We start from the raw sequence: 21172 nt of genomic DNA on the forward strand, positions 1-21172 counted from the left end.
ATAAGTACTCAAAGGAGAAAGGACTGAAAGGTTTTGTCAATCTAATTCAAGTTTTCATAAAAGGATAAAATGTGATACCTTCTAAATGTACAAAAAATTTTAAAAATTCAAAAAAGAGACTATGTTCTGGTATCAGAAATGTAAGTGTGCTTTGTATTTTAGTACAGTAAATTAAATGTGTGAAGCCCATAGCTGACAGGCTAAATCTTATCAGTGAGCTTATGTGGTATTAATAGAAGCCCAAGGGAAAATGGATCTTCATTAATTAGACAACACTTGGTTTTGCTGCCTCTAGTTTTACTGTCCTTGAGATACTGCTCTATACAGTTTTATTAGCTTTAGGTCAGTCACTTCACTGTGAGAAGATCCCCTTCTGTTAAATGGGTTTGCTTGTGCACTATTTTTTTACAATGTGTATATTTTGGATTATAGATATGAATGAACACAGCTCCCGAAGCCATAGTATTTTTCTTATTAATGTAAAACAAGAGAATACTCAAACAGAACAGAAACTAAGTGGAAAACTTTACCTTGTGGACTTGGCAGGTAGTGAAAAGGTAATTCTGATTATTGTTTCATTTTCTTTTCCCCTCCTCTGACAGACTGGTGGTTCTTTGCAGCTAAATATTTTACATTAATGTGAGAGTGATTGTTCAGTTGTCATCTCTGAAGTGTGTGTTTTATTTTTTACTTTGAAATGTGGTTTCTGAATCCTAGGTTGACTATTAGATGCCTCTTCATTAGCTGATATGCATTTCTGCAGTGAGGGTTTGTAAATATGGCATGGGGTAGGGAAATAGGCTAGAGTTCAGTCTTGTTATCTGAGAGCAAAAAGGTGCACAGGTTGATGTGATGAGGTGCTGTAGCAGTGCCAAGTTCATTTGAAATTCTGATTAACACTGCCCAAAATGACAGCATGCTTTCTTGTGTCTGTGGCAGAGTAGGAAATGTGTATTATTTTGCTGATGCTGCATCACTCCTTAAAGACTGTAATTAGCCTTTTAAGGGCTGGATTTTTAACATTCTTTTCTTCCTTGCTTCTGGGTTTATCCTCCTCTTTGTCTCCACTTTTTTTGAGTCCTTTCTGCTTGCTGTTGTCTTTCCTCGAGTAATGTTTCTGTGGCCTCCTTGTTGTCTGAATCCTGTGTTTGTTCTGAAATGCATTTCTTAGTAATGGTCTTTTTCTCTTTGAAACTGGAAGCATGAATGTGAGCGCTAAGTTAAAGGGCTGGAATGCAGGTTTTTGTTACTTTCACTCTTTATTTCAAAATTTGCTTTTTATGCTTTTCCCAGTTTGCCTTCCATGAAAAGGTGTAGTTTGCAGGGGAAACATTCAATTTAAAAAATTAGAAAGGTCTTCAAACTGAGATGTGAAGGAAAAATTTATAGCAAAGCAGGAAAAGAGTGAGGAGCAGCTTGCTTGTGAGTACCTCCAAGTCAGGGAGATTAATTTAAAAGTGAAAAAGTTACTCAAGGCTTGTATTAACTGTGGAAGGTAGATTTTCAAAAATACATTTAATAATTGACTGAAATGTTGTATAGGTTAGTAAAACTGGAGCAGAAGGTGCTGTGCTGGATGAGGCCAAGAACATCAACAAGTCTTTGTCTGCTCTTGGAAATGTCATCTCAGCATTGGCTGAAAGCAGTGTAAGTGTTCTCTTGTATTTCTGTACTTCAAGGTTAAAGGCTGGTGTCTCTGAGCATGATGTTATGCAGAAATTCTTCATTGATCTCGGTGACATGCTTGGAGTCTTTTAAACTAGTCCAGTTGTATCAATGCATTGCAAATGTGCTGTATTAAAATATAAAGTTATAGTTCACATTGAGGGACATAAGCATCATACTGAAAGTTTTCTTGTGCTCTAAAAAGTACTGAACATAGACTTATGATTTTATGTTATTCCATGTATGTTCAGCTTTAGGATTTATGAATTAAAGTAGAATTTAATGTCTTTGTAATGAAGTTATACCTAGCCAAACATAGCTCTGACTTCAGCAAATTAAACAATGTGGCTGAAACCCTGTGGCTGATTCATTTAACCATTCTCTTGGTAGACTTATGTTCCATATCGTGATAGCAAAATGACCAGAATCCTTCAAGATTCACTAGGGGGTAATTGCAGAACTACCATTGTTATTTGCTGTTCTCCATCTTCATACAACGAATCTGAAACTAAATCTACTCTTCTCTTCGGCCAAAGGTGAGTAAATGATTTGATGTTTTGCTCTTAAACATTCAAATTAATTGGATAAATCTTCATAATTATTCAGTGCACACATGATTTAGTGTTGGTGTTATACTGAACCCCTCAGCTGTAGTAACTGGAGCAGGAATAAATACCATGTAACTTGGTAGGAAATCATGGGATTGATTGCTTCCAAAAGACACAGTAAGACCTTGCAGAAGAATTCTTATTGGAGTCATAATATGGAGAGGAAAACTTCTACCTACCGTTGAGCATTTTTCCTATTTTGATATTTGAGGAGGGAGTAGGAGAATGTATAGAAGAATTACTGAGGTAAATGAGGTGTGGTGCTAAAGGAAAGACTCAACCTTAATTTCATGAAGGTAGGTTATTGGTGTCTGCAGTTTTATCGCCAAAGCTAATGTCTTTGGATGAGATTTGCCAGACTGAATGTAGCCAGTCACATCTGAGCTATATAGCTTGTGTACTACTTTTGGTTAATGGAGATCTAGTAACTGGATTTTTAAATTGAAATGCAGTGTTTCTTAAGCTTGATGGCTTACACTTATAAGTGTAAGCCTCCTACTGGAGAAATGTTTGCTAGGTGTGGTGAATGTTACCCTTTGTTCAGTTATTCACTGATGTCGTAACTTGAATTATTCCAGGTGAAAGTATGCAGCTGAATCTTTCCAATTCAACCAGCTTGAGATTTTTCAGCCTTCCCAAACTTCATTAATAGTTGTCAATCCAAGTGAAGGAATAGTAAATTGGCAGGGACTACAGAAAGCTTTTGGAAAAAGTGAGAATGCTTATACTTTCACCAGACATGTGGCAATTTTATTTAATACCCTTTAATTCCCTTTCATTAAAAATTAAGTTTCAGAGCTTTTTGCTCTTTCTATGTAGAGCAAAGACCATTAAGAACACAGTCTGTGTCAACGTGGAGCTCACTGCAGAGCAGTGGAAGAAAAAGTATGAGAAGGAAAAGGAGAAAAACAAGACTCTGCGTAACACCATTCAGTGGCTAGAAAATGAACTCAACAGGTGGCGGAATGGTGAGAAGCTATTTCATTTTTTGTTCTGCAAACTTTAGGCAAGACAACAGGCACTGAATTGGTTTTCAAGATACCAAAAGTAATTAAGCACTATGCAGGACAGGAATAAGAATATTTAGCTAGGATATCAAGTTGGCATTGGAACTGGCTATTTTTCACTCTGTTGCAGCTGGAACAACTTCTGATAAAGACATAATGGCAAAGATATTTGAAAATATATTGGTGCTAGGTTATTCAACACCTGATTTGCTAGCAGATTAGTTACATGCATTCTAAACATTTTGTTTTGGGGGAGAAAAACATGTTATTAATTGTGACTGCAGAAACCAAATAAAATACTTCCTCTGGTTTGGTTTTCTAATTCAAATCGTTATCACAAGGTCTTGTGCTCATTTGAAACTCAGAGTTGTTAATAGGCAAAAACCCTACCCAAACCCCAAAGCTGCTGATTGTAGGGAGTGTATGCCTGTTCTTTCTTCCTGAGTAATTAACACTGAAGTGTCTGGCAGAATGCAGGTTGCATGTGAAGCCTTAAATTCAGGAAAGTAGGAACATAGGTAGTTCTTAGAGATGTGTTCTGGAGTTTGGCTGCTACAGAAGATGATTTTGCAATCTTGTAGACAACTGCACACATTCTCACTTAAATAACTGTAGTGATTAATTTAAAATTATTTTATTAAAAGAGAAAAAAAAAAAATCTTTCATGGAGATGGTATGAGGCCACACCTGAAATGTGAAGTGTAATTCTTTCAGAATATTGATACAAGATCCTGGAATGCTGGAAAGAGCCCATACCTTTCAAGGACTGCATAAAATATTTCATAATAGTATGTTAAGGACTTTAGCTTACTTCACCAGAAAAGTTGTTTGTGTTTGTTGTTTGGGTTTTATTGTTTCCTATGTGAAGATAGTAAAGTGTTCTCATGAGAAGAAGCTTAATGAGCATAAAAGGGTAAATGTGTAACTCAGAAGATACTACAAATAAGCAGCAAAGCTATTTAAAAGTAAATATGGCTACCTAGCAAAACGGCTGCCAAGGGAAAAGAAGGGATTTTTCTGTCTTCAGGGCAAGTTAGGTACCTTTCTAAAAAATAGGGCTTGATGTAAGATTTGGAAGTCAGAGCACAGGATCTGGGTGAAATGAAAGTTCTGTGATCAGCAGGAGATAGTTTGGGTGATCTACCTGGTCATATTTTAACCATGTATTCATGAACTCAATTGCTGCTTAACCATGAGCAGTACTGTTAGTAGGGAGTATGTAATACTTCTCAGGGTTAATTTTGTGGAGTATACTTCATGGCTGGCTGTACTAAAACTAAGTATATTCTGCTCTTTAAGGGGAGACTGTACCAGTTGATGAACAGTTTGACAAGGAGAAGGCCAACTTAGAAGCTTTTGCAGTGGACAAGGATATTACTGTTATTAATGATAAACCAGCTACCACAATTGGAGTAACTGGTAATTTCACTGATGCTGAGAGAAGAAAATGTGAGGAAGAAATTGCCAAACTATACAAACAACTGGATGACAAGGTATGCTGCTGTTCTTTAGTGTAGGGCCGCTTGGAAACATATCTTGAGCTATGTTATGTAATATTTAATTTGCAGTCTTTGTTAGTACAGCTTGCTAAAGTATTTGCTGGGAGTGCCTGCTCTAATTCTGAAGCTCTAGGTAAGAGAAACCAAAAGTTGTTTTATCTGATGCTGAGTATCCTTTCTTATTTGCTTTCCATCTTTTGCTGAGAATGGTCCTGAAAACTGAATCATCAGTACATATGAAAAAAAAGAGAAAAATGAAAGTTAGGAAGGAAAAGTCAGTGCGACTCTTGAATGGTATTTCTGCTGTCTTACATCCTAGTTGATTGTTTGGAAGAACACTGTATCAGAAAAAGGAAAATAATGAGAAAGCAGGAAAATGAGGAATTGGAAGATGGCAGCCTTTTGGTGGTGGTTCTTCCACATTATGTGTATTTTATTTGAATGTAATTCTAAATGTTGGCAGTAGTAATAGAGCTGGACAGGTTAAAAAATGAAATTCTTACTTGCTCTTTGGAAGTTAGACATCCTTGACAACTTGGAAAAGCACAGGTATAAGAGTTTGGGCTTTGTGGCACATGTGTTAAGTTAAGAGCCTAATGGATCAGCCAGTGAAATCGGAAGGATGATTATTGTTATTTTCCTTTTATTGTTTTAAGTTGTGTAATTGTCTCAGAATAAGGAAAAGTTAGATGCCAAACATCTACTGTCTCAGGTTATTTTTCCTGAGTGGTATTTAATGTAGTCTGTCTTCAATTGCAGGATGAAGAAATTAATCAACAGAGCCAGCTAGTAGAAAAACTGAAAACACAAATGTTGGATCAGGAAGAGGTGAGTTTTGCTCTTGTATCTCTCTTCTGTTTTAGTTTTTCCTTTAAACAATTTTCTTGGTGATTGCTTGTTGTTGTAATTTTAAAATAAATCTCTAACAATGTTACAGCTTCTAGCATCGACCAGACGGGACCAAGACAACCTGCAAGCAGAGCTGAATCGCCTTCAGGCTGAAAATGATGCCTCTAAAGAGGAAGTGAAAGAGGTGCTACAAGCCCTTGAAGAATTAGCTGTCAATTATGATCAGAAGTCTCAGGAAGTAGAAGATAAGGCCAAGGAGTATGAACTGCTTAGTGATGAACTCAATCAAAAATCGGTACGAAACTGGGATGAGAAATAACCAACAGCCTGTGATGTAACTTCTCTTGCCTTACCTGTATCTCTTGCCTGAAGTCATTTAAAGGTTTTTCACAAGGGGAAATGGGAGTCTAAGTGTGGAAAAAAAACTATGAAAATAGTTCTTAAGAGTATTCTTAGTTCTTAAGTGTGTTTTGTTCATTGAAGTGTAACTTCTCTTACTGTAGGTCACTCTGGCCAGTATAGATGCAGAGCTTCAGAAACTTAAAGAAATGACAAACCATCAGAAGAAGCGAGCAACAGAGATGATGGCTTCCCTACTTAAAGATCTTGCAGAGATTGGAATTGCCGTGGGAAATAATGATGTCAAGGTAAGGATTAGCTGGTGCCATTTTTAATGCCATGTATTACACGCATTGTGGATAGATTTGGTCAGTTTTCTTAGTACGGTAAAGATAACAGCCATAGGAAGCCTCCTGTGTATTAATAATTGGGACTTGGTTCCTAACCAGAATTTGATTATGCAAAGACAAGGAAGTGCAGGAATGATTTTACTAGTTTTTTTTTAAATCTGAAGTAGTGTTTTCATTTGTCCTGTTAAACTGCTACGTGTAATGGTCATAATCAGCAGTATCATCTTGGAAATCTAATGCTGATTTACAGTGGCAATCAGTCTAATACTTAGATTAAAAATGGAATAAGGAACTGAAATAAAATATCTTGCAATGACCTTACAGATTTCTAAGAGTGTAAGCAGTGCTACAAATCCGTAGTGAACTCTATTTTCCCTCTTTATTCATTCATTTTTACCTTTTTTAACCTCTTCTACCAGTTTACCTTTGTGCAAAGTTCTAAAAAAGCAATCAGAAAACTTTAAAAGGAAAATAAGGAGGTTACATTTTGATGTTTAAATGCTTTGATTATCAACTGAGACAGCAGATGTGTGCTGGGTACTAAATTGCTCCAGCTCATCTTTAATTCTGTTTTGTTTTCTGTGCTTTCTAAATGTGTCATTCCATGCTTTTTTCAGCAGCCTGAGGGAACTGGCATGATAGATGAAGAATTCACAGTTGCAAGACTGTACATTAGTAAGATGAAATCAGAAGTAAAGACAATGGTGAAGCGTTGCAAACAGTTAGAAGGCACACAAGCTGAGAGCAATAAGAAGATGGAAGAAAATGAAAAGGAGTTGGCTGCCTGCCAGCTCCGTATCTCACAGGTAAATGCTTCTTTACAGTGTACATTCTAAATGTTCTTTGGATTTGGTTAACCTACTGGGAAAAGAAAGTTGCAATTTCTGTGACACCTAACGAAGTATGTTGTGATTGAACAGCCACCAGGCTTGGCTGTATCCGCAATACTCTCGTTTGGATGCTTCTGCCTGATTATGTGACAGGATGTTGGGATTGCTGCAATATGTCTGTAGCCTGCTATTGCTTTTGTAGTACTTGTATTAAATACTAGAATCCATTTGTTCTCCATCATAGGAGTCTTTACAAATACGAGTCTTACAGAAGCAGTGACTACTAGGTACTCTGCCTACTAATGCAGCCAGTTGGGAGTGGGAGAGGTAGCAATAGCACAGTAAAATTATGGTAAACTTGCATAGCAAATTAAGTTTACTTCTAATGAGAGAGACTATTTTCATGTGACTGTTGGAAAAGATCAGTGATGTTACTTCTAACACTTGTGAAAATTTTGATCTGCATGTGCAATTTAATGTTCTGTTTTGTTCCACATACAGATGGTCATCTTTTTTTAAATCAGGAGATGCATGTTTCAATGTAGTCTTCTAAATACAGTGAGCCTCTCTTGCCTCTGATAGTATTTAACATTCAAAACACCTCTGTTCCCAGCCAAAAAAATCTATTTCATTCCAATCAAAACTAGTAAATTGAAGTCTTGTAGACTGTGTTACAGATCTTCTTCAGTAGCTGAATTCTTAGAGCTTAGCTGGCATCATTTTTGTTTTGGGATCAGGTTGCTTGTTTAAAGCTAAGTATAACCTGTTTATGCAGATGTAATTCTGTGATACCTAGTTCCAAAGTAAATTAATCTTTCCATTCTCCAAGCATGAAGCCAAGATTAAGTCATTGACTGAGTATCTTCAGAATGTGGAACAGAAAAAGAGACAACTGGAGGAGTCCGTGGATTCCCTTAATGAAGAATTAGTTCAGCTACGAGCACAGGGTAGGAACTGCTTCCCTACACCCCACCAGCATGTTAAGTATACAATGATAAATAAGGAATTGTTCTGTTTAGATTGAAAGGCAGAGCTGTAGAGTGGCTTTTTGCTACTCAACATGTAGAATCAATTGAGAATGCACATCTGCTGCTTGAAAGAACTGCTATGGCTAGGATTAAAGATGTTATTGATTTACTCTTTGTGGTGGGAGGGGACTTCTTCCAAACTTTACAGTGTTGGGAAGGGAATGGGGAACTGGCTTTCCTGTGATCAACTAGTTACCTGGCTGAGATGTGTTTTCTCTCCTCTATCCCTACTAGAAAAAGTCCATGAGATGGAAAAAGAGCACTTGAACAAGGTTCAAACTGCAAATGAAGTCAAGGTAACTTAATTTCTTTATTTTTTTAAAACCAAAGTCAAGTATGGCAACTTGTTAAAGCATGTAATGTGTACTGTTTTTTCTAATAGCAAGCTGTGGAACAACAGATTCAGAGCCATCGTGAGACGCATCAGAAACAAATCAGTAGCCTAAGAGATGAAGTCGATGCGAAGGAGAAGCTTATCACTGAACTTCAAGAGTAAGTCACTGTCATTTTAGCAGCACCAAGTGTCACTGGGCTCTATTGAGTACAGAGTATGGCAGGAAGGAAGTGGTGAGGGTTTCCTCCAGCAGTGTCTTTCTCACTTGTGTTGCTTTACTGAATGTCCTGTCTGACAGATTCAACTGACACAGTATTTCCTTTCTGTGTGCAGCCAAAACCAGAAGATGATGCTTGAACAGGAACGTCTTAGAGTTGAGCATGAGAAATTGAAAGCAACTGATCAAGAGAAAAGTAGAAAACTGCACGAGCTGACGTAAGTGATAATGGTGTATAAAGCAAACACTAGTGACCTAACATGATGATGTGGCTCTCACTGTATGATGTGCCAGTTAGAGGCTTCAGAGTCTTCTTGAACTTAACTGTTTAAAAACCTTTGCACTGCTTTAATATTGAAAGTAAAATGATGAAAGATAGGAAGGCCACTACTTTTTTCTGTGTTACTATGCTATGGGTTGGAGTAATCAGCTTCTCAGTTTGCAGTGAAGTATTGTGTGCCCTAAGACAAAGAGGATTGCAACAGTTCTCTTTGTGGTTCTTAGGTTCCCATACTGGTTTTTAGGTTCTTGTGTGAACTAGTTAGGTGGTTTCAAGTGGCTTATTCCTGAGATTAAACAGCTGCATTCTTCCTTAAGTAACTACAGTCTGCAGCTCAAGCTGAAAAGCAGTTCTTAGCTTTTGGAAATCTGACCACAACCTGGAAATGTTTCTAGATGTCAGTAGCCTTTTTCTTTTTAACTTCTTTAAAGAAGTTAAAAATGCATTGTATTCAAACTTCTTTTGGCCATGTTTCTTGTCTTGTAAGATTTGATGTGCACAGCAAAGTATTGCTGCTTATTTCAGTTTGCAGGCTAAACTATATATAGCATTGATCCCTTAAAAGCACTTGCTATATTAGAAATTTTCCTCTTCAAAAGACCTTCAAAGCAGCATTAATTTTTTTTCATATTCTGTGTCCTGCCTCAGCCTTTCTAAATCAAATTATTTTCTCTTTTATGTCATAAACGTGCATGGCAAGAAAGAATGCAGATTATATTCCTGTAAAGTGAGATTGTTGTTGAATGATGCCAGCTTTGGCAAGTGTGTGGGGGCTGAGATGGTAAAACAAAACACACTTACCTCAGTCAGCCAGCGTTAAGAACATTTGTTGGATAAGATCTCCCCAAGTATTCATCCTGAGCCTGAGTGACAGCATTTTTTTACCTATTCTAAAGATCTAACCTTCAGGCACCTGAAAGTGTGTGTTTGTAGTCCTTCAATACTAAAATTACTTCCCTCTTTTCCTTCCACAACTCCCCCCCGCATAGATTTCTGAGGATGGTCTTATCTGTTGGTTACATCTTGAACTGAGGACTTCAGCTGAAAGACTATTTTCATTTGTACCATGTAGCATTCATGGCTCTAATCTCCTAAAACATTGAAATTTCCAGTTTTGGTTAGATGTTTCAGGATGAATTTGTTCTCTTTCAGGGTTATGCAGGACAGACGGGAACAAGCAAGACAAGATTTAAAGGGTTTGGAAGAGACTGTGGTAAGATAATCAGAATATATTCTAGAGCAAATGTCAATACTTGCCTGTTTACCCTTTAAAAAGGTATTTTGGGGGCTGTTCTGGTTTCTGTGTGTGGTGGGTTGGTTGGTTTGTTTTAATTTCTTGTACTTACCTGTAGGCAAAAGAGCTTCAGACTCTTCACAATCTTCGCAAGCTGTTTGTTCAAGATCTGGCTACTAGAGTGAAAAAGGTAATGAAGTGCTGTAGTGCAAGTGGATGTTTGAGAATGCTTCATGAATTTCAGTTTTTACTAAATTAGGAATTGATCTTTATGCAGTGTGTTTTGTCTGGATTGATCTTAATATGCATGTTCACATTTGTACTCAGCCTCCTCTCTCCCCCCACACCTTTGTTTTACAGAGTGCCGAGATTGACTCTGATGACACAGGAGGCAGTGCTGCACAAAAACAAAAGATTTCCTTCCTTGAGAATAATCTTGAACAACTTACAAAGGTTCACAAGCAGGTACAGTGAGGCTTAATTTCAAGTACTAATCAAAACCAAAATATGGTGTCTTTTTATAGACGTGACTGAATGCATATTGGTCATTAACTTATAATTAAATACTGATACATCTTAAATACCTCTCTATAAACCAAGATAGTAAAGTTTTCCTGTGAAATAAATTTCATAGGTATTGCAGGTTCATGTGAGCATGTAACAGTCTAGGGGGTACATGCCTCTCTCTGAAGAATGTAGATTTTTCACAGAATCACAGAATGGTTTGGGTTGGAAGGCACCTCCAAAGGTCATGTAGTCCAACCTCTCCTGCAGTCAGCAGGGACATCCTCCACTATATCAGGTTCCTCAGAGCCTTGTCAACCCTGATCTTGAATATCTCCAAGGATGGGGCCTCAACTGCCTCCCTGGGCAACTTCTTCCAGTGTTCCACCACCCTCATGGTGCAGAACTTGTTCTAACCTCCAGTGTAAATCTTCTCTTCTCTAATTCCAAACCATTGCTCCTCGTCCTATCACTACAGGCCTTTGTAAACATTCACTCTGCAGCCTTCTTGTAGCCTCCTTCAGGTACTGGAAGGCCACTATTAGGTCTGCCCAGAGCCTCCTTTTCTTCAGGCTGATCAACCCCAGCTCCCTCAGCCTGTCCTTGTAGCAGATGTGCTCCAGCCCCCTGATCATATTTGTGGCACTTTAATTGCCTATGTTGGGTAACGTGTTCTTCCACAGTAACTGCTTTTCAACTGACAGTCTTACCAAGGAACTGTTAGATTTAGTAAAAGCTTAAGCAAAGATAATACAGTAGCCCTGCCCCTCTGCCTGTGCAGAGGCTTGAGGGTGTTTGATTGCCTTTCCCCATGAGGAAAGATACAGAGAAAACATTCACTTCTGGTTTTGCAGCTGGTACGGGATAACGCCGATCTTCGCTGTGAACTTCCTAAACTAGAGAAGCGACTTAGAGCTACAGCTGAGAGAGTTAAAGCTTTGGAGTCTGCTCTGAAGGAAGCTAAAGAGAATGCTTCTCGTGATCGCAAGCGGTATCAGCAAGAGGTAGATCGCATAAAGGAAGCTGTAAGATCTAAGAACATGGCCAGAAGAGGACATTCTGCACAAATTGGTTAGTCAAGAATCCCTTGCCCTTCGAAGCTTCATCTGCCGCCTTCTTTGTACATGTGTGCAGCTTCCTGCCCTGCATGAACATGATGCATTGCCTCCCATGAGTTGTGTTTTGGTTATTAGACTGTAAGTGTGTGGGTGGTGGTTTTTCTTTTTGCTTTGTTACTTATTTTAAATGGGTCTCTTCTTGGCAGACGGCGTTTTGTACATGTTGGGTAAGGCTTACTACCCAAAAATTCTAGCCAGAATCTGTATTCTGTTTCCTAGCAAAAAACAATATGCTGAAAGTGAGTCTTAAGTCTGTAAAATCCTTCCCATTCTACTCCAATTTCTAAGCCTAAGTGGGTATGCCAAAGCAAGGAGAGAGATTAAGCTGTCACCTGAAGCAACAAAGAAATTGTCTTGCTGTCTCTTGATTTTTGTGGGGAGTTGGTAGACTGAAACTCACAATTAACATCCTAAGATCCCTTAATTACCTTCTTTGTTCAAAACATACAGTACTCCACAGCCTTCCTGAGGGGAAAAGAATGGAAAAGCCAGCAATCTATAGTAGCTAGTACTGTTTGGTATTGTGTGGTGGGAAGACAGTCGTGTTTGTTACATCCTCCACACAGCATCATGCTGTCAGGTGCTGAGGGCCAAGAGGGTGTGTGACCTGTGGAGGACTTAACTGTTGCCTGTTACATTATTGTTGCAGGAGTAACTATGTGTTCCAGTCCTTCAGCAAGCAGTACACTTCAATGAAATGCTCATGCAACTGAAATGAGCATTGCAGTTAATCTTTGCTCTTATTCTATTGGTGTGCAATTAGAATGGAATAAAGTTGCCCCTTTTTTGTGGGGGGGGGAGGAGGGTTGCTTCAAGTGTCACCTTGAGGACAGATGCTTTTCAGTCATCTCTGTCAAGTGATCTCCAAGAAGACAAACAGAATTCTCTAGTGAGTTTCTCCTATGTATAAAGCCTCTTGTATGTAAGTGCCTAGATGAACTAGTCATGTCCTACTGGAGATCAGCTTCCTAGAAGGCAGAAATTGAAAAGTGTCCTTCTGATGCACCTGGTACTTATAGGTGCCTTATTTCCACTCTTACCTGCTGAAACTTTAAATGCTTCTGTTTACTCTTACAGAACTGTGTAAAGTCATGCCATTGTGCATGGCCTGTTGACAGCCACTGCAAAACTTGTTGAAATTAATGTACTTAGCAAAGTGTGTGCAGCTTATGAGTTGTTTTTAATTCCAAGCAAATTTTGTTTTATGTTGTTAAGAGGCTGGTGAAACAGTGTTACCTGTGGGGTAATCGGCCCACAGAACCTCTTGCAGAGCGGAGTAACTAGTGGCTTAGATGTGGGAAATACTGCAGGGTATAAGGATTCCTTACAGGAACATAAACCCTGTGAAACTTTGTGTCTTATTAGAGTTCTTGCTGCCAAGAAATAGGACTCTGGCAGGGAATTGCATTAGGTGGGGCAGATAACACATGTGCAGATAATCATTACTGAAAGCTTTGCTAGCCTCAATTCTAACAGGAGCAATAAAAGCAAAACCTTGTCTGTTTTTTCAGGGCTTGATATAGTTGACACTAATCTGTTAGGTTCTCAGAACTTATTTTCTTATTCAGAGTGCATTCAGTTTTGATGATTTCATTTGGGACACTGGGAAAACAAAGCATTAGTCAATTTGAATAATCAAAGGTAAAGCTGTGATGTATGTATTAGTAAGTCCTGGTTTCTTCCGTGCAGCTAAGCCTATCCGTCCTGGCCAGCACCCAGCAGCTTCTCCAACTCATCCAAGTGCAATTCGCGGCGGAGGCGCGTTCACTCAAAACAGCCAGCCAGTTGCTGTGCGCGGAGGTGGAGGACGGCAAGACAAAGTGTAAGCTTCTCTTGGACACTTTTGTAAAGGTTATTTAGATCACTTTGTGTGTTAGTTTAAGGTTCATGCTATGGCATAAAACCACTCCTAATGCGATTGACTTCTTTTTTGACAGCGTTTCATAGCTAAAGGAACAGCATGCATGTCCATCTGGCGGCGGCTGCTGCTGTTTGCTGAACTTGTTTGTTGGGAAATGGTAGTTCTGGAGGTGTTCTGCTGGAGTAGAAAAATGCAAACCCAGTCAGTTGGAGACAGTTACCAGTCAAGTCACAGTCAGGAGCTACTCTTTGGGGAAGGAGTGAACAGTTTAAACTCTTTTGGCTTGCTGGTATCTTTTAAAATATGTTGGGTTTTTTTCAGAAAACATTCAGTGATGAAATAAAATATGGCACTGTTCTTATATGTTGTTGTTTGCTGGTTTTCCTGTGTTTGCATACTGCTTCACGTGTCAGTTTTAACTGAAACACTCGTGTCTTTATCTGGTAAATGCAAAAGCATAGCTTAGCAAAAATACAGTTACTGTAATTGAAATTAGCATGTGCACTTAGTTGGAAATGTCTAATCTTCTAAGTAATTAGGAGATGTAGCCTGGTGCTTAATATGTTTGAGTTGCTCACAGAATCACATCTCTTTAATTAACATATGCATTAGAGTTCGTCTGTTGGTCACCTAACACTGATGCTTTGCTGCATACTGTTGTCATCTTCATTCACTTCAGGGTGTTTCTATAAATGTTCTCCAGACGTTCTTAAGAGAAGTTAATCTTAAGTCAAGGTTCTCTGCACCTTCAGTCTGAAAATATTCCTACAGTGACTTCATGGTACTTGAATCCTGCGCACTTCTCTTCTAAAGGGCTCCAGAATATCTTAAGTTAATCTTGTTTCTATTTGGTGGTTCTTACTAGCTGACTTTCGAAAGCTTCCTCTCTATTTTAGAGACAATTAGGCTGTGATACTGACCACTTATGAGAGTGGTGGAAGAATTGGGCACTTAAAGGCTATGTAAATAGTGAATACAATCTGCTGTAACCATAAGTAACTTGGCTTTTTGGCTTACAGAGGTACAAGCTTTAACTTTCATTTTTCTCATTTACAGTTGCTGAAAAGTAAACGCAGCGTGAAGAGGATTGGATATCATGTAGAGAGAGTCATTCCATGACAATAATCTCTCCCTTTGGGGAACTGTAGGATTATTTTTTTGAAAATGTATAAATTATACCTGGCCTGTACAGCTCTTTCCCCTTCCACAAATTCTGCTAACTGATTCCCCCAAAAAACCCCACAAACAACCAACAAAACTAGAGTGCAATTTTGGCGTCTCAAAAAATGACACTTCCTTAAAGTGTAGCTCTGCTCATTACACAGTTTGTCTTTCATGTCTTAAATTTAGTCTGCACTGTGCCAAGCTGAATGTACCTGGAAAAAAATCTTAGTTCCAACTTTCTAGCTTAATTTGTGTACATCTTACTGTCTTAGGGAATGTGCAACAGTGTTTTAAGTACACTTTCATTTTGATCACTTCACCTAACACTACATGTCCCACGGAATTAGAATGGCACTCTACGTTACAGTTTCCTTTGGAATGCTGCATAGAGCACTGAAACTAAATTTCTTTGTACAGTGTAAGATTACTGAAGTGTGCTTATGGCAGCTGCCGTGAGGCACTGCGACAGCTACACCACAGAGCTGAAGAGTTCGATCTGAACAAGGCTGTGTAACTGTTATCTGATTAAATGCCCCTTTATCGGGCAGGGTAGAATTAAATATTGTACAGTAATAAGAGTAAACCTAAGTTTACAAAAAAAAAAAAGAAGAAAAAAGACAAAAAAAAAAAAAATAGACTTTGGCAGTGGATGATCCCATCTGTCCTGTTCCTGATTTTTACACACAGTACAGTCTGGTGGAGTGAAAACATTCTGCTTCATTCTGATGAGCCTGTCTATCCATTTGTCTGTAGCTGTGACGGTTCACTTTTTGCTGTTTTATAATAGTGGAACGAGTGCAACCTCGAATTTAACTTGATATTCCCCAACATCTACAGAACTGGAATTGTTGGCTAAAATTGTAATTTTTCAATTAAGAGGAAAAAAAAAATGAAATTCAGCAACTGGCCAATGAATTCAGATACACTAACAAAGGACACAACTTTTAAAACCTGATGTATCTTGAGGTCCCAGAGACAGGTGTTTAAAGAAATAAAGTGCTCCGCTGAACTGTATTTGTAACCTGTTTGTAAGTAGGTATATGAAATGTCCAAGGTAGTAGTTGTTGAATTATTTTTCTTCTCTTTGCAATAAAGTCCTGTAAAGTGGCTAACAAAATGAAACATGGGTTTTTTTGGGTTTGGCTTTGAGCTCCGATATTCCCACTGAGCTGAATCTGGGGTTTAAGATTTCGTAGTTTAATTTGCCTAACTTATTCATAGGGTTTAGCCACTATAATTTTTAGAACAACCTTCTTCTGGATAGAAGTTAGTTACCAGGTCTTTGAGGAGCTAAGAAGAAACTAAGGTTCTAAGTGAGGAACTTGGAGGTTCTAAGAAGGAACTTAGTGTTACTGAAAGAATTCAGTGAGCTTTCCAGACTTGGTTGGTACCACTTTGTGTGCTGGTTTGGAATTTTTTTTTGCTGGGTGTTCATCAGTTATTGTGGAAGCAGGAGAGACTCTGTTCAGACAGCAAATCACTTTCAACTTTTTCTATTATAAATAGACAAAATATTTATATTATGATGGAGTGTAGTCAGAATTTAGACCTTGAACCACTTTTTTTCTATATCTACAGTAGTCTGAATTTTTAATAGCTTGATTTTTAAAGGCTGAGTGTATCAGTTCAGGAATCTCACATGGTTTGGAGTTTTCAGACTTTTTAAGACTCTTGTTCTTGAAGGCTGCCAAACACTCTGGACTTGCGGTTGTTTTAGAGCATGGTTAAAAGGCAGCATACTAAGGAGAGGGAAATGAAGGAAGAGCAGACTGTTGGGGTGGAAATTTCTCATAATGGAAACAGCACTGTCCATTAGCTTTGTCAATATTAACTACAGGTTATCAGACCTTCATTTGTTCAAATACAATCATAAAAAGTCCCTCTCTTTAAAATACACTCAAATGAAGCAGGATTTTTTTTCTCAAGCTTGTGAATTGAGGGCTTTGTTCCTGTAGGCAATTATCATGGATTTTGGTGCTGAAAATTGCTGTGTTTAAAGAAAAAAAAGGTAACTAGCTTGTAGCTCAGTGTACATCACCTTTTTGTATTTAAACTTTTATTTTAAACCTTTTATGAAGTTTACCAAGAACTGCCTCTTAAACTGTAAAAAAAAAAAACAAACAAGAGAGAGAGAGAGAAACAAAGAACTTTTTTGTTTTGCTTTGTTTTCTGGTTTGGCTGTCATAGGTCAGCCAGACAGGACAATTACTGGGTTTTGTACATTAAAATACTCAGTCTGTGTGGGCAACGTTCGGCACTGCTGTTTCAACTTGCAGTCTTTGAATGGTTCTTATTTTTATGTTCCTCTAGATCATATTTTTTAAAAGATGGTTTAGGGTAGGAACTTGGTGAAATAATATTTATTTCTGGTGAACAACTAAATTATTTACATAACTTAAATGCTGACTCACTACTGTGTGTAACTCTAAATTTGACATGAGGACAAGTCTACCTGTGGAACATTGATTTAACTTCAGTACACTTAAGATGCATTAAAACCATTGGTTTGGGGAAGACGCCATATAGTTTTAACTTACCTGCATGCTGTAAATGTATTTGTGTTTAAATAAAGAGAAGAAAAATCTTTGAACTTTGTGCTTTTATTCAGTCTCTATGCAAAAGAAACTTCAGCAGTTAACGCCTGTGGAAATGTTCATGAATTGATTATACCTAGGGTAATACCAGAATTTGAACCCTTTCAGTCTGGGAGTACTTTGACTTTCTCTTCTCCAGGCTCAACAGACCCAATTCTTTCAGCCTGGCTTCATAGGAGAGGTGCTTCAGCCTTCTGCTCATCTTTGTGACCTCTGGACCCATTCCAGCAGGTCCCTGGCTCTGTGTTGGGGGTGCCACAGAGCTGGAAGCAATCCTTCAGGTGAGGGCTCAAGAGAACAGAGCAGAGATTAGGAGAGCCCTGCTCCCTCCCTAGCCTTGGGCTTCTCTTCTGCCTTTAATCCGAAATACTAGTTCGGCAGCCAGGCCTAAACTCTGGAAGGCTGAGCTGGGGCAGAGGCCCCAGTGCCAGGCTCTGCCTAGCGCCCCTGGAGCGGCGGCACAGCCAGAAGGCACCACTAGGGGGTGCCAGAGGTCCTGCAGCCGGCGCGGGCTGGGGAGCGGCTACGAGTCCCAGCCTCCCCTAGCGGCTGCTCGGGTGCTTGGCGTTTGACAGCCGTGGCCCCTCTGCGCTGCTGCTTCCCTCCATTGCAGTGTCCCTCCGCCCCATAAAGAGCTGAATTTACTCGCATTCACCGGCAGCAGGCAGGCAGCAGTCGGGCCACAGCGCAGCCGCCTTTTCTTACTTCGCAAGGTCCCTGATGCATTCCCCCTATCTGTGGGAAGGAACCCCGTGGAGTTTCTTCAGGCGCTGTACCACTGTGGACTCCCCTGATACGTAATCTCCTAGATAAAGTCACTTAATTAAACCCTGTAGCATCCACGCTTGTACTAACTATTCAACTAGCCCTACAGCCCCCGTGCAGCACAAGTGCTGCTGGTCACAAAGCACAAGCAGCAGATCCTGCCTGTGTCTTTCAATGTGATGTGTCAAGTGGTGACTGTCAACCTCTGCTGTCCCATAGAGCTGCATGGAATTGAATCTTGCCATTAAAATGTTTCTGAGTAAGTACCAGAATATTCTCCTAGGCATTTTGCACTATATATATTAAAACTACTTCCCCCCTGCCCGCCACTTCTTCCAGAAAATACTTGAAGATGTCACAAACATTTGGTATCTTTCTTTGTACTGCAAAATAGCAATTTAAGATGCAGAAAGTCAGACCTGTGCAGTGGATGAATCATTATCAAACCCACTCATAGGTGAAGCTTTGAGACATTTTTGTATTTTTCTCTCCTTTCCAGCAGACTTAGCTCCATTGATCCACAGACACATGAGCAGCATGAGAGAGGCGGAAAGAGTCATTCCTGATGAGAAATGGATTTTCCCCCTCGCCTCCCCATGCTCATTATTGTAGAGAACTGTCAGTTTCCCTTGGCAGCCTGTACAATGGACTTGCTCTCTAACAAATGCAGATAGCATTAAATTAATGTTTCATTCCCATGGTGACTGACAGTGGCATCCAGCTCCAGCACAGGATAATTCAATGACAATATGGCAGCAGACAAGCACTTTGCCTGTTGCGGACTAATCAGGGATGCAGAATGTCTGAACTGATCTCAAAGCATCCGTGTAGCTTGGAGTGAGTTTATTAACACTGCTGAAAATGAGTTGGGAAACAGAAAATGAGAGAATGGGGTTGGGGGCGAAGCGCCTATGTGCATAAAAAGCAGCATAAAGGCACAGGTCAATTTTAATCAAATTTTTCCTTCTCTTCATCCAGCTCTAACTGTGGGAGCTGTCAGGAGAGAACTGCATCCACACTAAAGTGCAGGAGCATAGCTATGCATGGAGATGAAGAAGAGGAGGTCTGCTTCTTATGCTTGGTGGATGAAGCTGATAGATATCAGGCTGCCAGACTGCTGAATGGTGGAATTTGACTTTCTTGTGTTCTTTGGTCAGTTTGGAAACTTAGGATAAGGCAAGGCTGCAGAGAACCAAATCCAGAGGTGTTTGAAAAGTGTTGCATGAAAGAGTTCCAAAAGACAAGAGAAGAGAAACTCCTAGGGCTGTGAAAGCCTGAAGGGTGACCAGAACCCTCCAGCCCCTTCCTATGCTGCTGGGAAGGGAGCGGAGCTACTGGCCTTCAGGCAAGACCTGTCTCTGAGGCTCATCTCGCTGCCTCTCTTCTGTTGCTTTTTTTCCCCTCCCACTGGATGCATAGCTGTGAGCCTTCATTAGGCCTAGCAGTGAATGCATCTTTCTTTTGAATTCATATTACATATGGTATGCTAGATACTCTAGAGGGAAGAAGATGCTGAGCTCTTGAGACAACTTGCAAAGAAGGAGAGATGTTGCAAGGACAGGGAATTCAGCCTTCATTATTGTGATTTGCTCCAGGGATTTGTTCTGCACCTCAGCAGTTCTGCAGAAGGGGAAGGACCTGCGGCAGCCTCTCAGAACAGAAGGTTTCCCTTTCCCTCGTTCTTAGCTGTATGTGCTGCACGTCTCTGAAAGGCTCTTTTGCTGCTTGTGTTCTCAGTGAGGGCACTGCTTCAGTTAGTGCTTGGGGTAAAGTCTTACAGGTGCCAGTTGTGGGTTTTTTTCCTTTCACCAGATTACTTATTTAAAAGCATCACATTTGTGTCCCCTAGAATTATTCTAATGATTCTCATTGCACTTGTTTTTCTTTTATTAATGAAAGCTCTTGAAGCCACATCTGGCATGTTTTATTGATCATAGTCTCATGGCTGGAAGCTCATCTTGGTAGCTATAGCAACAGAACTTTTCTGTTGTTGTTTTTTCAAATGTCAACATAACTCCACAAAAAAAAGTGGAGTATGGGAGAGCAGATCATTTAAATTGCTGAGCAGGTAATAAGTCTTTATTCTGTAGCTAATTCTGAGTTTCCTAATTTGATACCGTCACTAGTGGATAGGAACAAAATCTTTTGACAGGTCTATCTGCTGTGGAAGCTCATGGAAAAGAAGAACATGGAAGCACATTGTGTCTCAGGAGTCCTTTCTGCTGTCATGCGTTGCTCCCATTCTCCACTGGGTTTCAGGCATCCCAGGCAGGCTGAGGGCATGATCCCCAGAGGAGCACCATCATGGCACAAGTATTCACAGCCCTCCCTCTGCTACCCTGCCAGGCAGGGGTCTCAAACACTGCCCATGCCAGCATGGCTTCCTCTGTCTATAGGGGGCAAAACCCACTCCTCAGATGTGCCTAATAATTAAAGTGAAATGATATAGACTGAAATGATAACTTTCTGTAAGTGCACTCTGATGCCTGAAGACCCCTATGAATCTAGCCCCACCAAGTTGATCTTGTCAGAGATTTTCTCAGGTATGTCTACTCAGGCACCCCCCTCTGAACCAGGGGACATAACCATTAACCTAGCTTGCCTTGTGGTGTGGCTCTTTCCTCTGCATCCAGCTCCAGTGTCTGGCACTAAGAGCACTGGGAGCAGTGTTTCTTCACCCTGCCTAATCATGGAATCCTGCTAGCACTTGAAAATGGTGATGCTGGGACAGTCAAATGAAGCAGTGGGTGGATGCTGTTGCCTCCTTTGCTTTCCCTTAGGGCTTTCCAGAAAGGCAAGTGGAGAACCGCCCTCAGCCTCTATCCAGAGCAGAGAGTCAGGTCCAGCTGCAGCTGCCTGCCTTTTGTGGTCTGCAAGAAACTGTACATGGGTATAAACACTACTGCTACAACACTTCTGGAGATTC

The 21172-nt window shown here is 39.8% G+C and overlaps 1 protein-coding gene across 2 annotated transcripts in view; it reads left to right on the forward strand.

Moving 5' to 3' along the window:
- The window catches only part of KIF5B (kinesin family member 5B), a 28423-nt gene extending 12662 nt beyond the window's left edge, over positions 1 to 15761 (forward strand). Inside the window, exons 8-26 of one of the 2 annotated variants that reach the window (XM_054171342.1) lie at positions 433 to 557; positions 1543 to 1647; positions 2056 to 2201; positions 3093 to 3241; positions 4580 to 4773; positions 5539 to 5607; positions 5717 to 5923; positions 6132 to 6275; positions 6938 to 7123; positions 7977 to 8094; positions 8410 to 8471; positions 8558 to 8667; positions 8843 to 8944; positions 10159 to 10219; positions 10359 to 10430; positions 10601 to 10705; positions 11599 to 11815; positions 13552 to 13684; positions 14780 to 15761. In XM_054171342.1, coding sequence (XP_054027317.1) covers positions 433 to 557; positions 1543 to 1647; positions 2056 to 2201; positions 3093 to 3241; positions 4580 to 4773; positions 5539 to 5607; positions 5717 to 5923; positions 6132 to 6275; positions 6938 to 7123; positions 7977 to 8094; positions 8410 to 8471; positions 8558 to 8667; positions 8843 to 8944; positions 10159 to 10219; positions 10359 to 10430; positions 10601 to 10705; positions 11599 to 11815; positions 13552 to 13684; positions 14780 to 14786 — 2312 coding nt within the window. In that variant the 3' untranslated portion in view covers positions 14787 to 15761. Of the gene's footprint in view, positions 1 to 432; positions 558 to 1542; positions 1648 to 2055; positions 2202 to 3092; positions 3242 to 4579; positions 4774 to 5538; positions 5608 to 5716; positions 5924 to 6131; positions 6276 to 6934; positions 7124 to 7976; positions 8095 to 8409; positions 8472 to 8557; positions 8668 to 8842; positions 8945 to 10158; positions 10220 to 10358; positions 10431 to 10600; positions 10706 to 11598; positions 11816 to 13551; positions 13685 to 14779 lie in introns of both variants that reach the window. The other variant, XM_054171341.1, reaches the window with a different exon arrangement.
- The last annotated feature ends 5411 nt before the right edge of the window (positions 15762 to 21172 follow it).

This window comes from Dryobates pubescens, chromosome 21, assembly GCF_014839835.1.
Source record: "Dryobates pubescens isolate bDryPub1 chromosome 21, bDryPub1.pri, whole genome shotgun sequence".
In the NCBI taxonomy this organism is placed as follows: Eukaryota; Metazoa; Chordata; class Aves; order Piciformes; family Picidae; genus Dryobates; species Dryobates pubescens.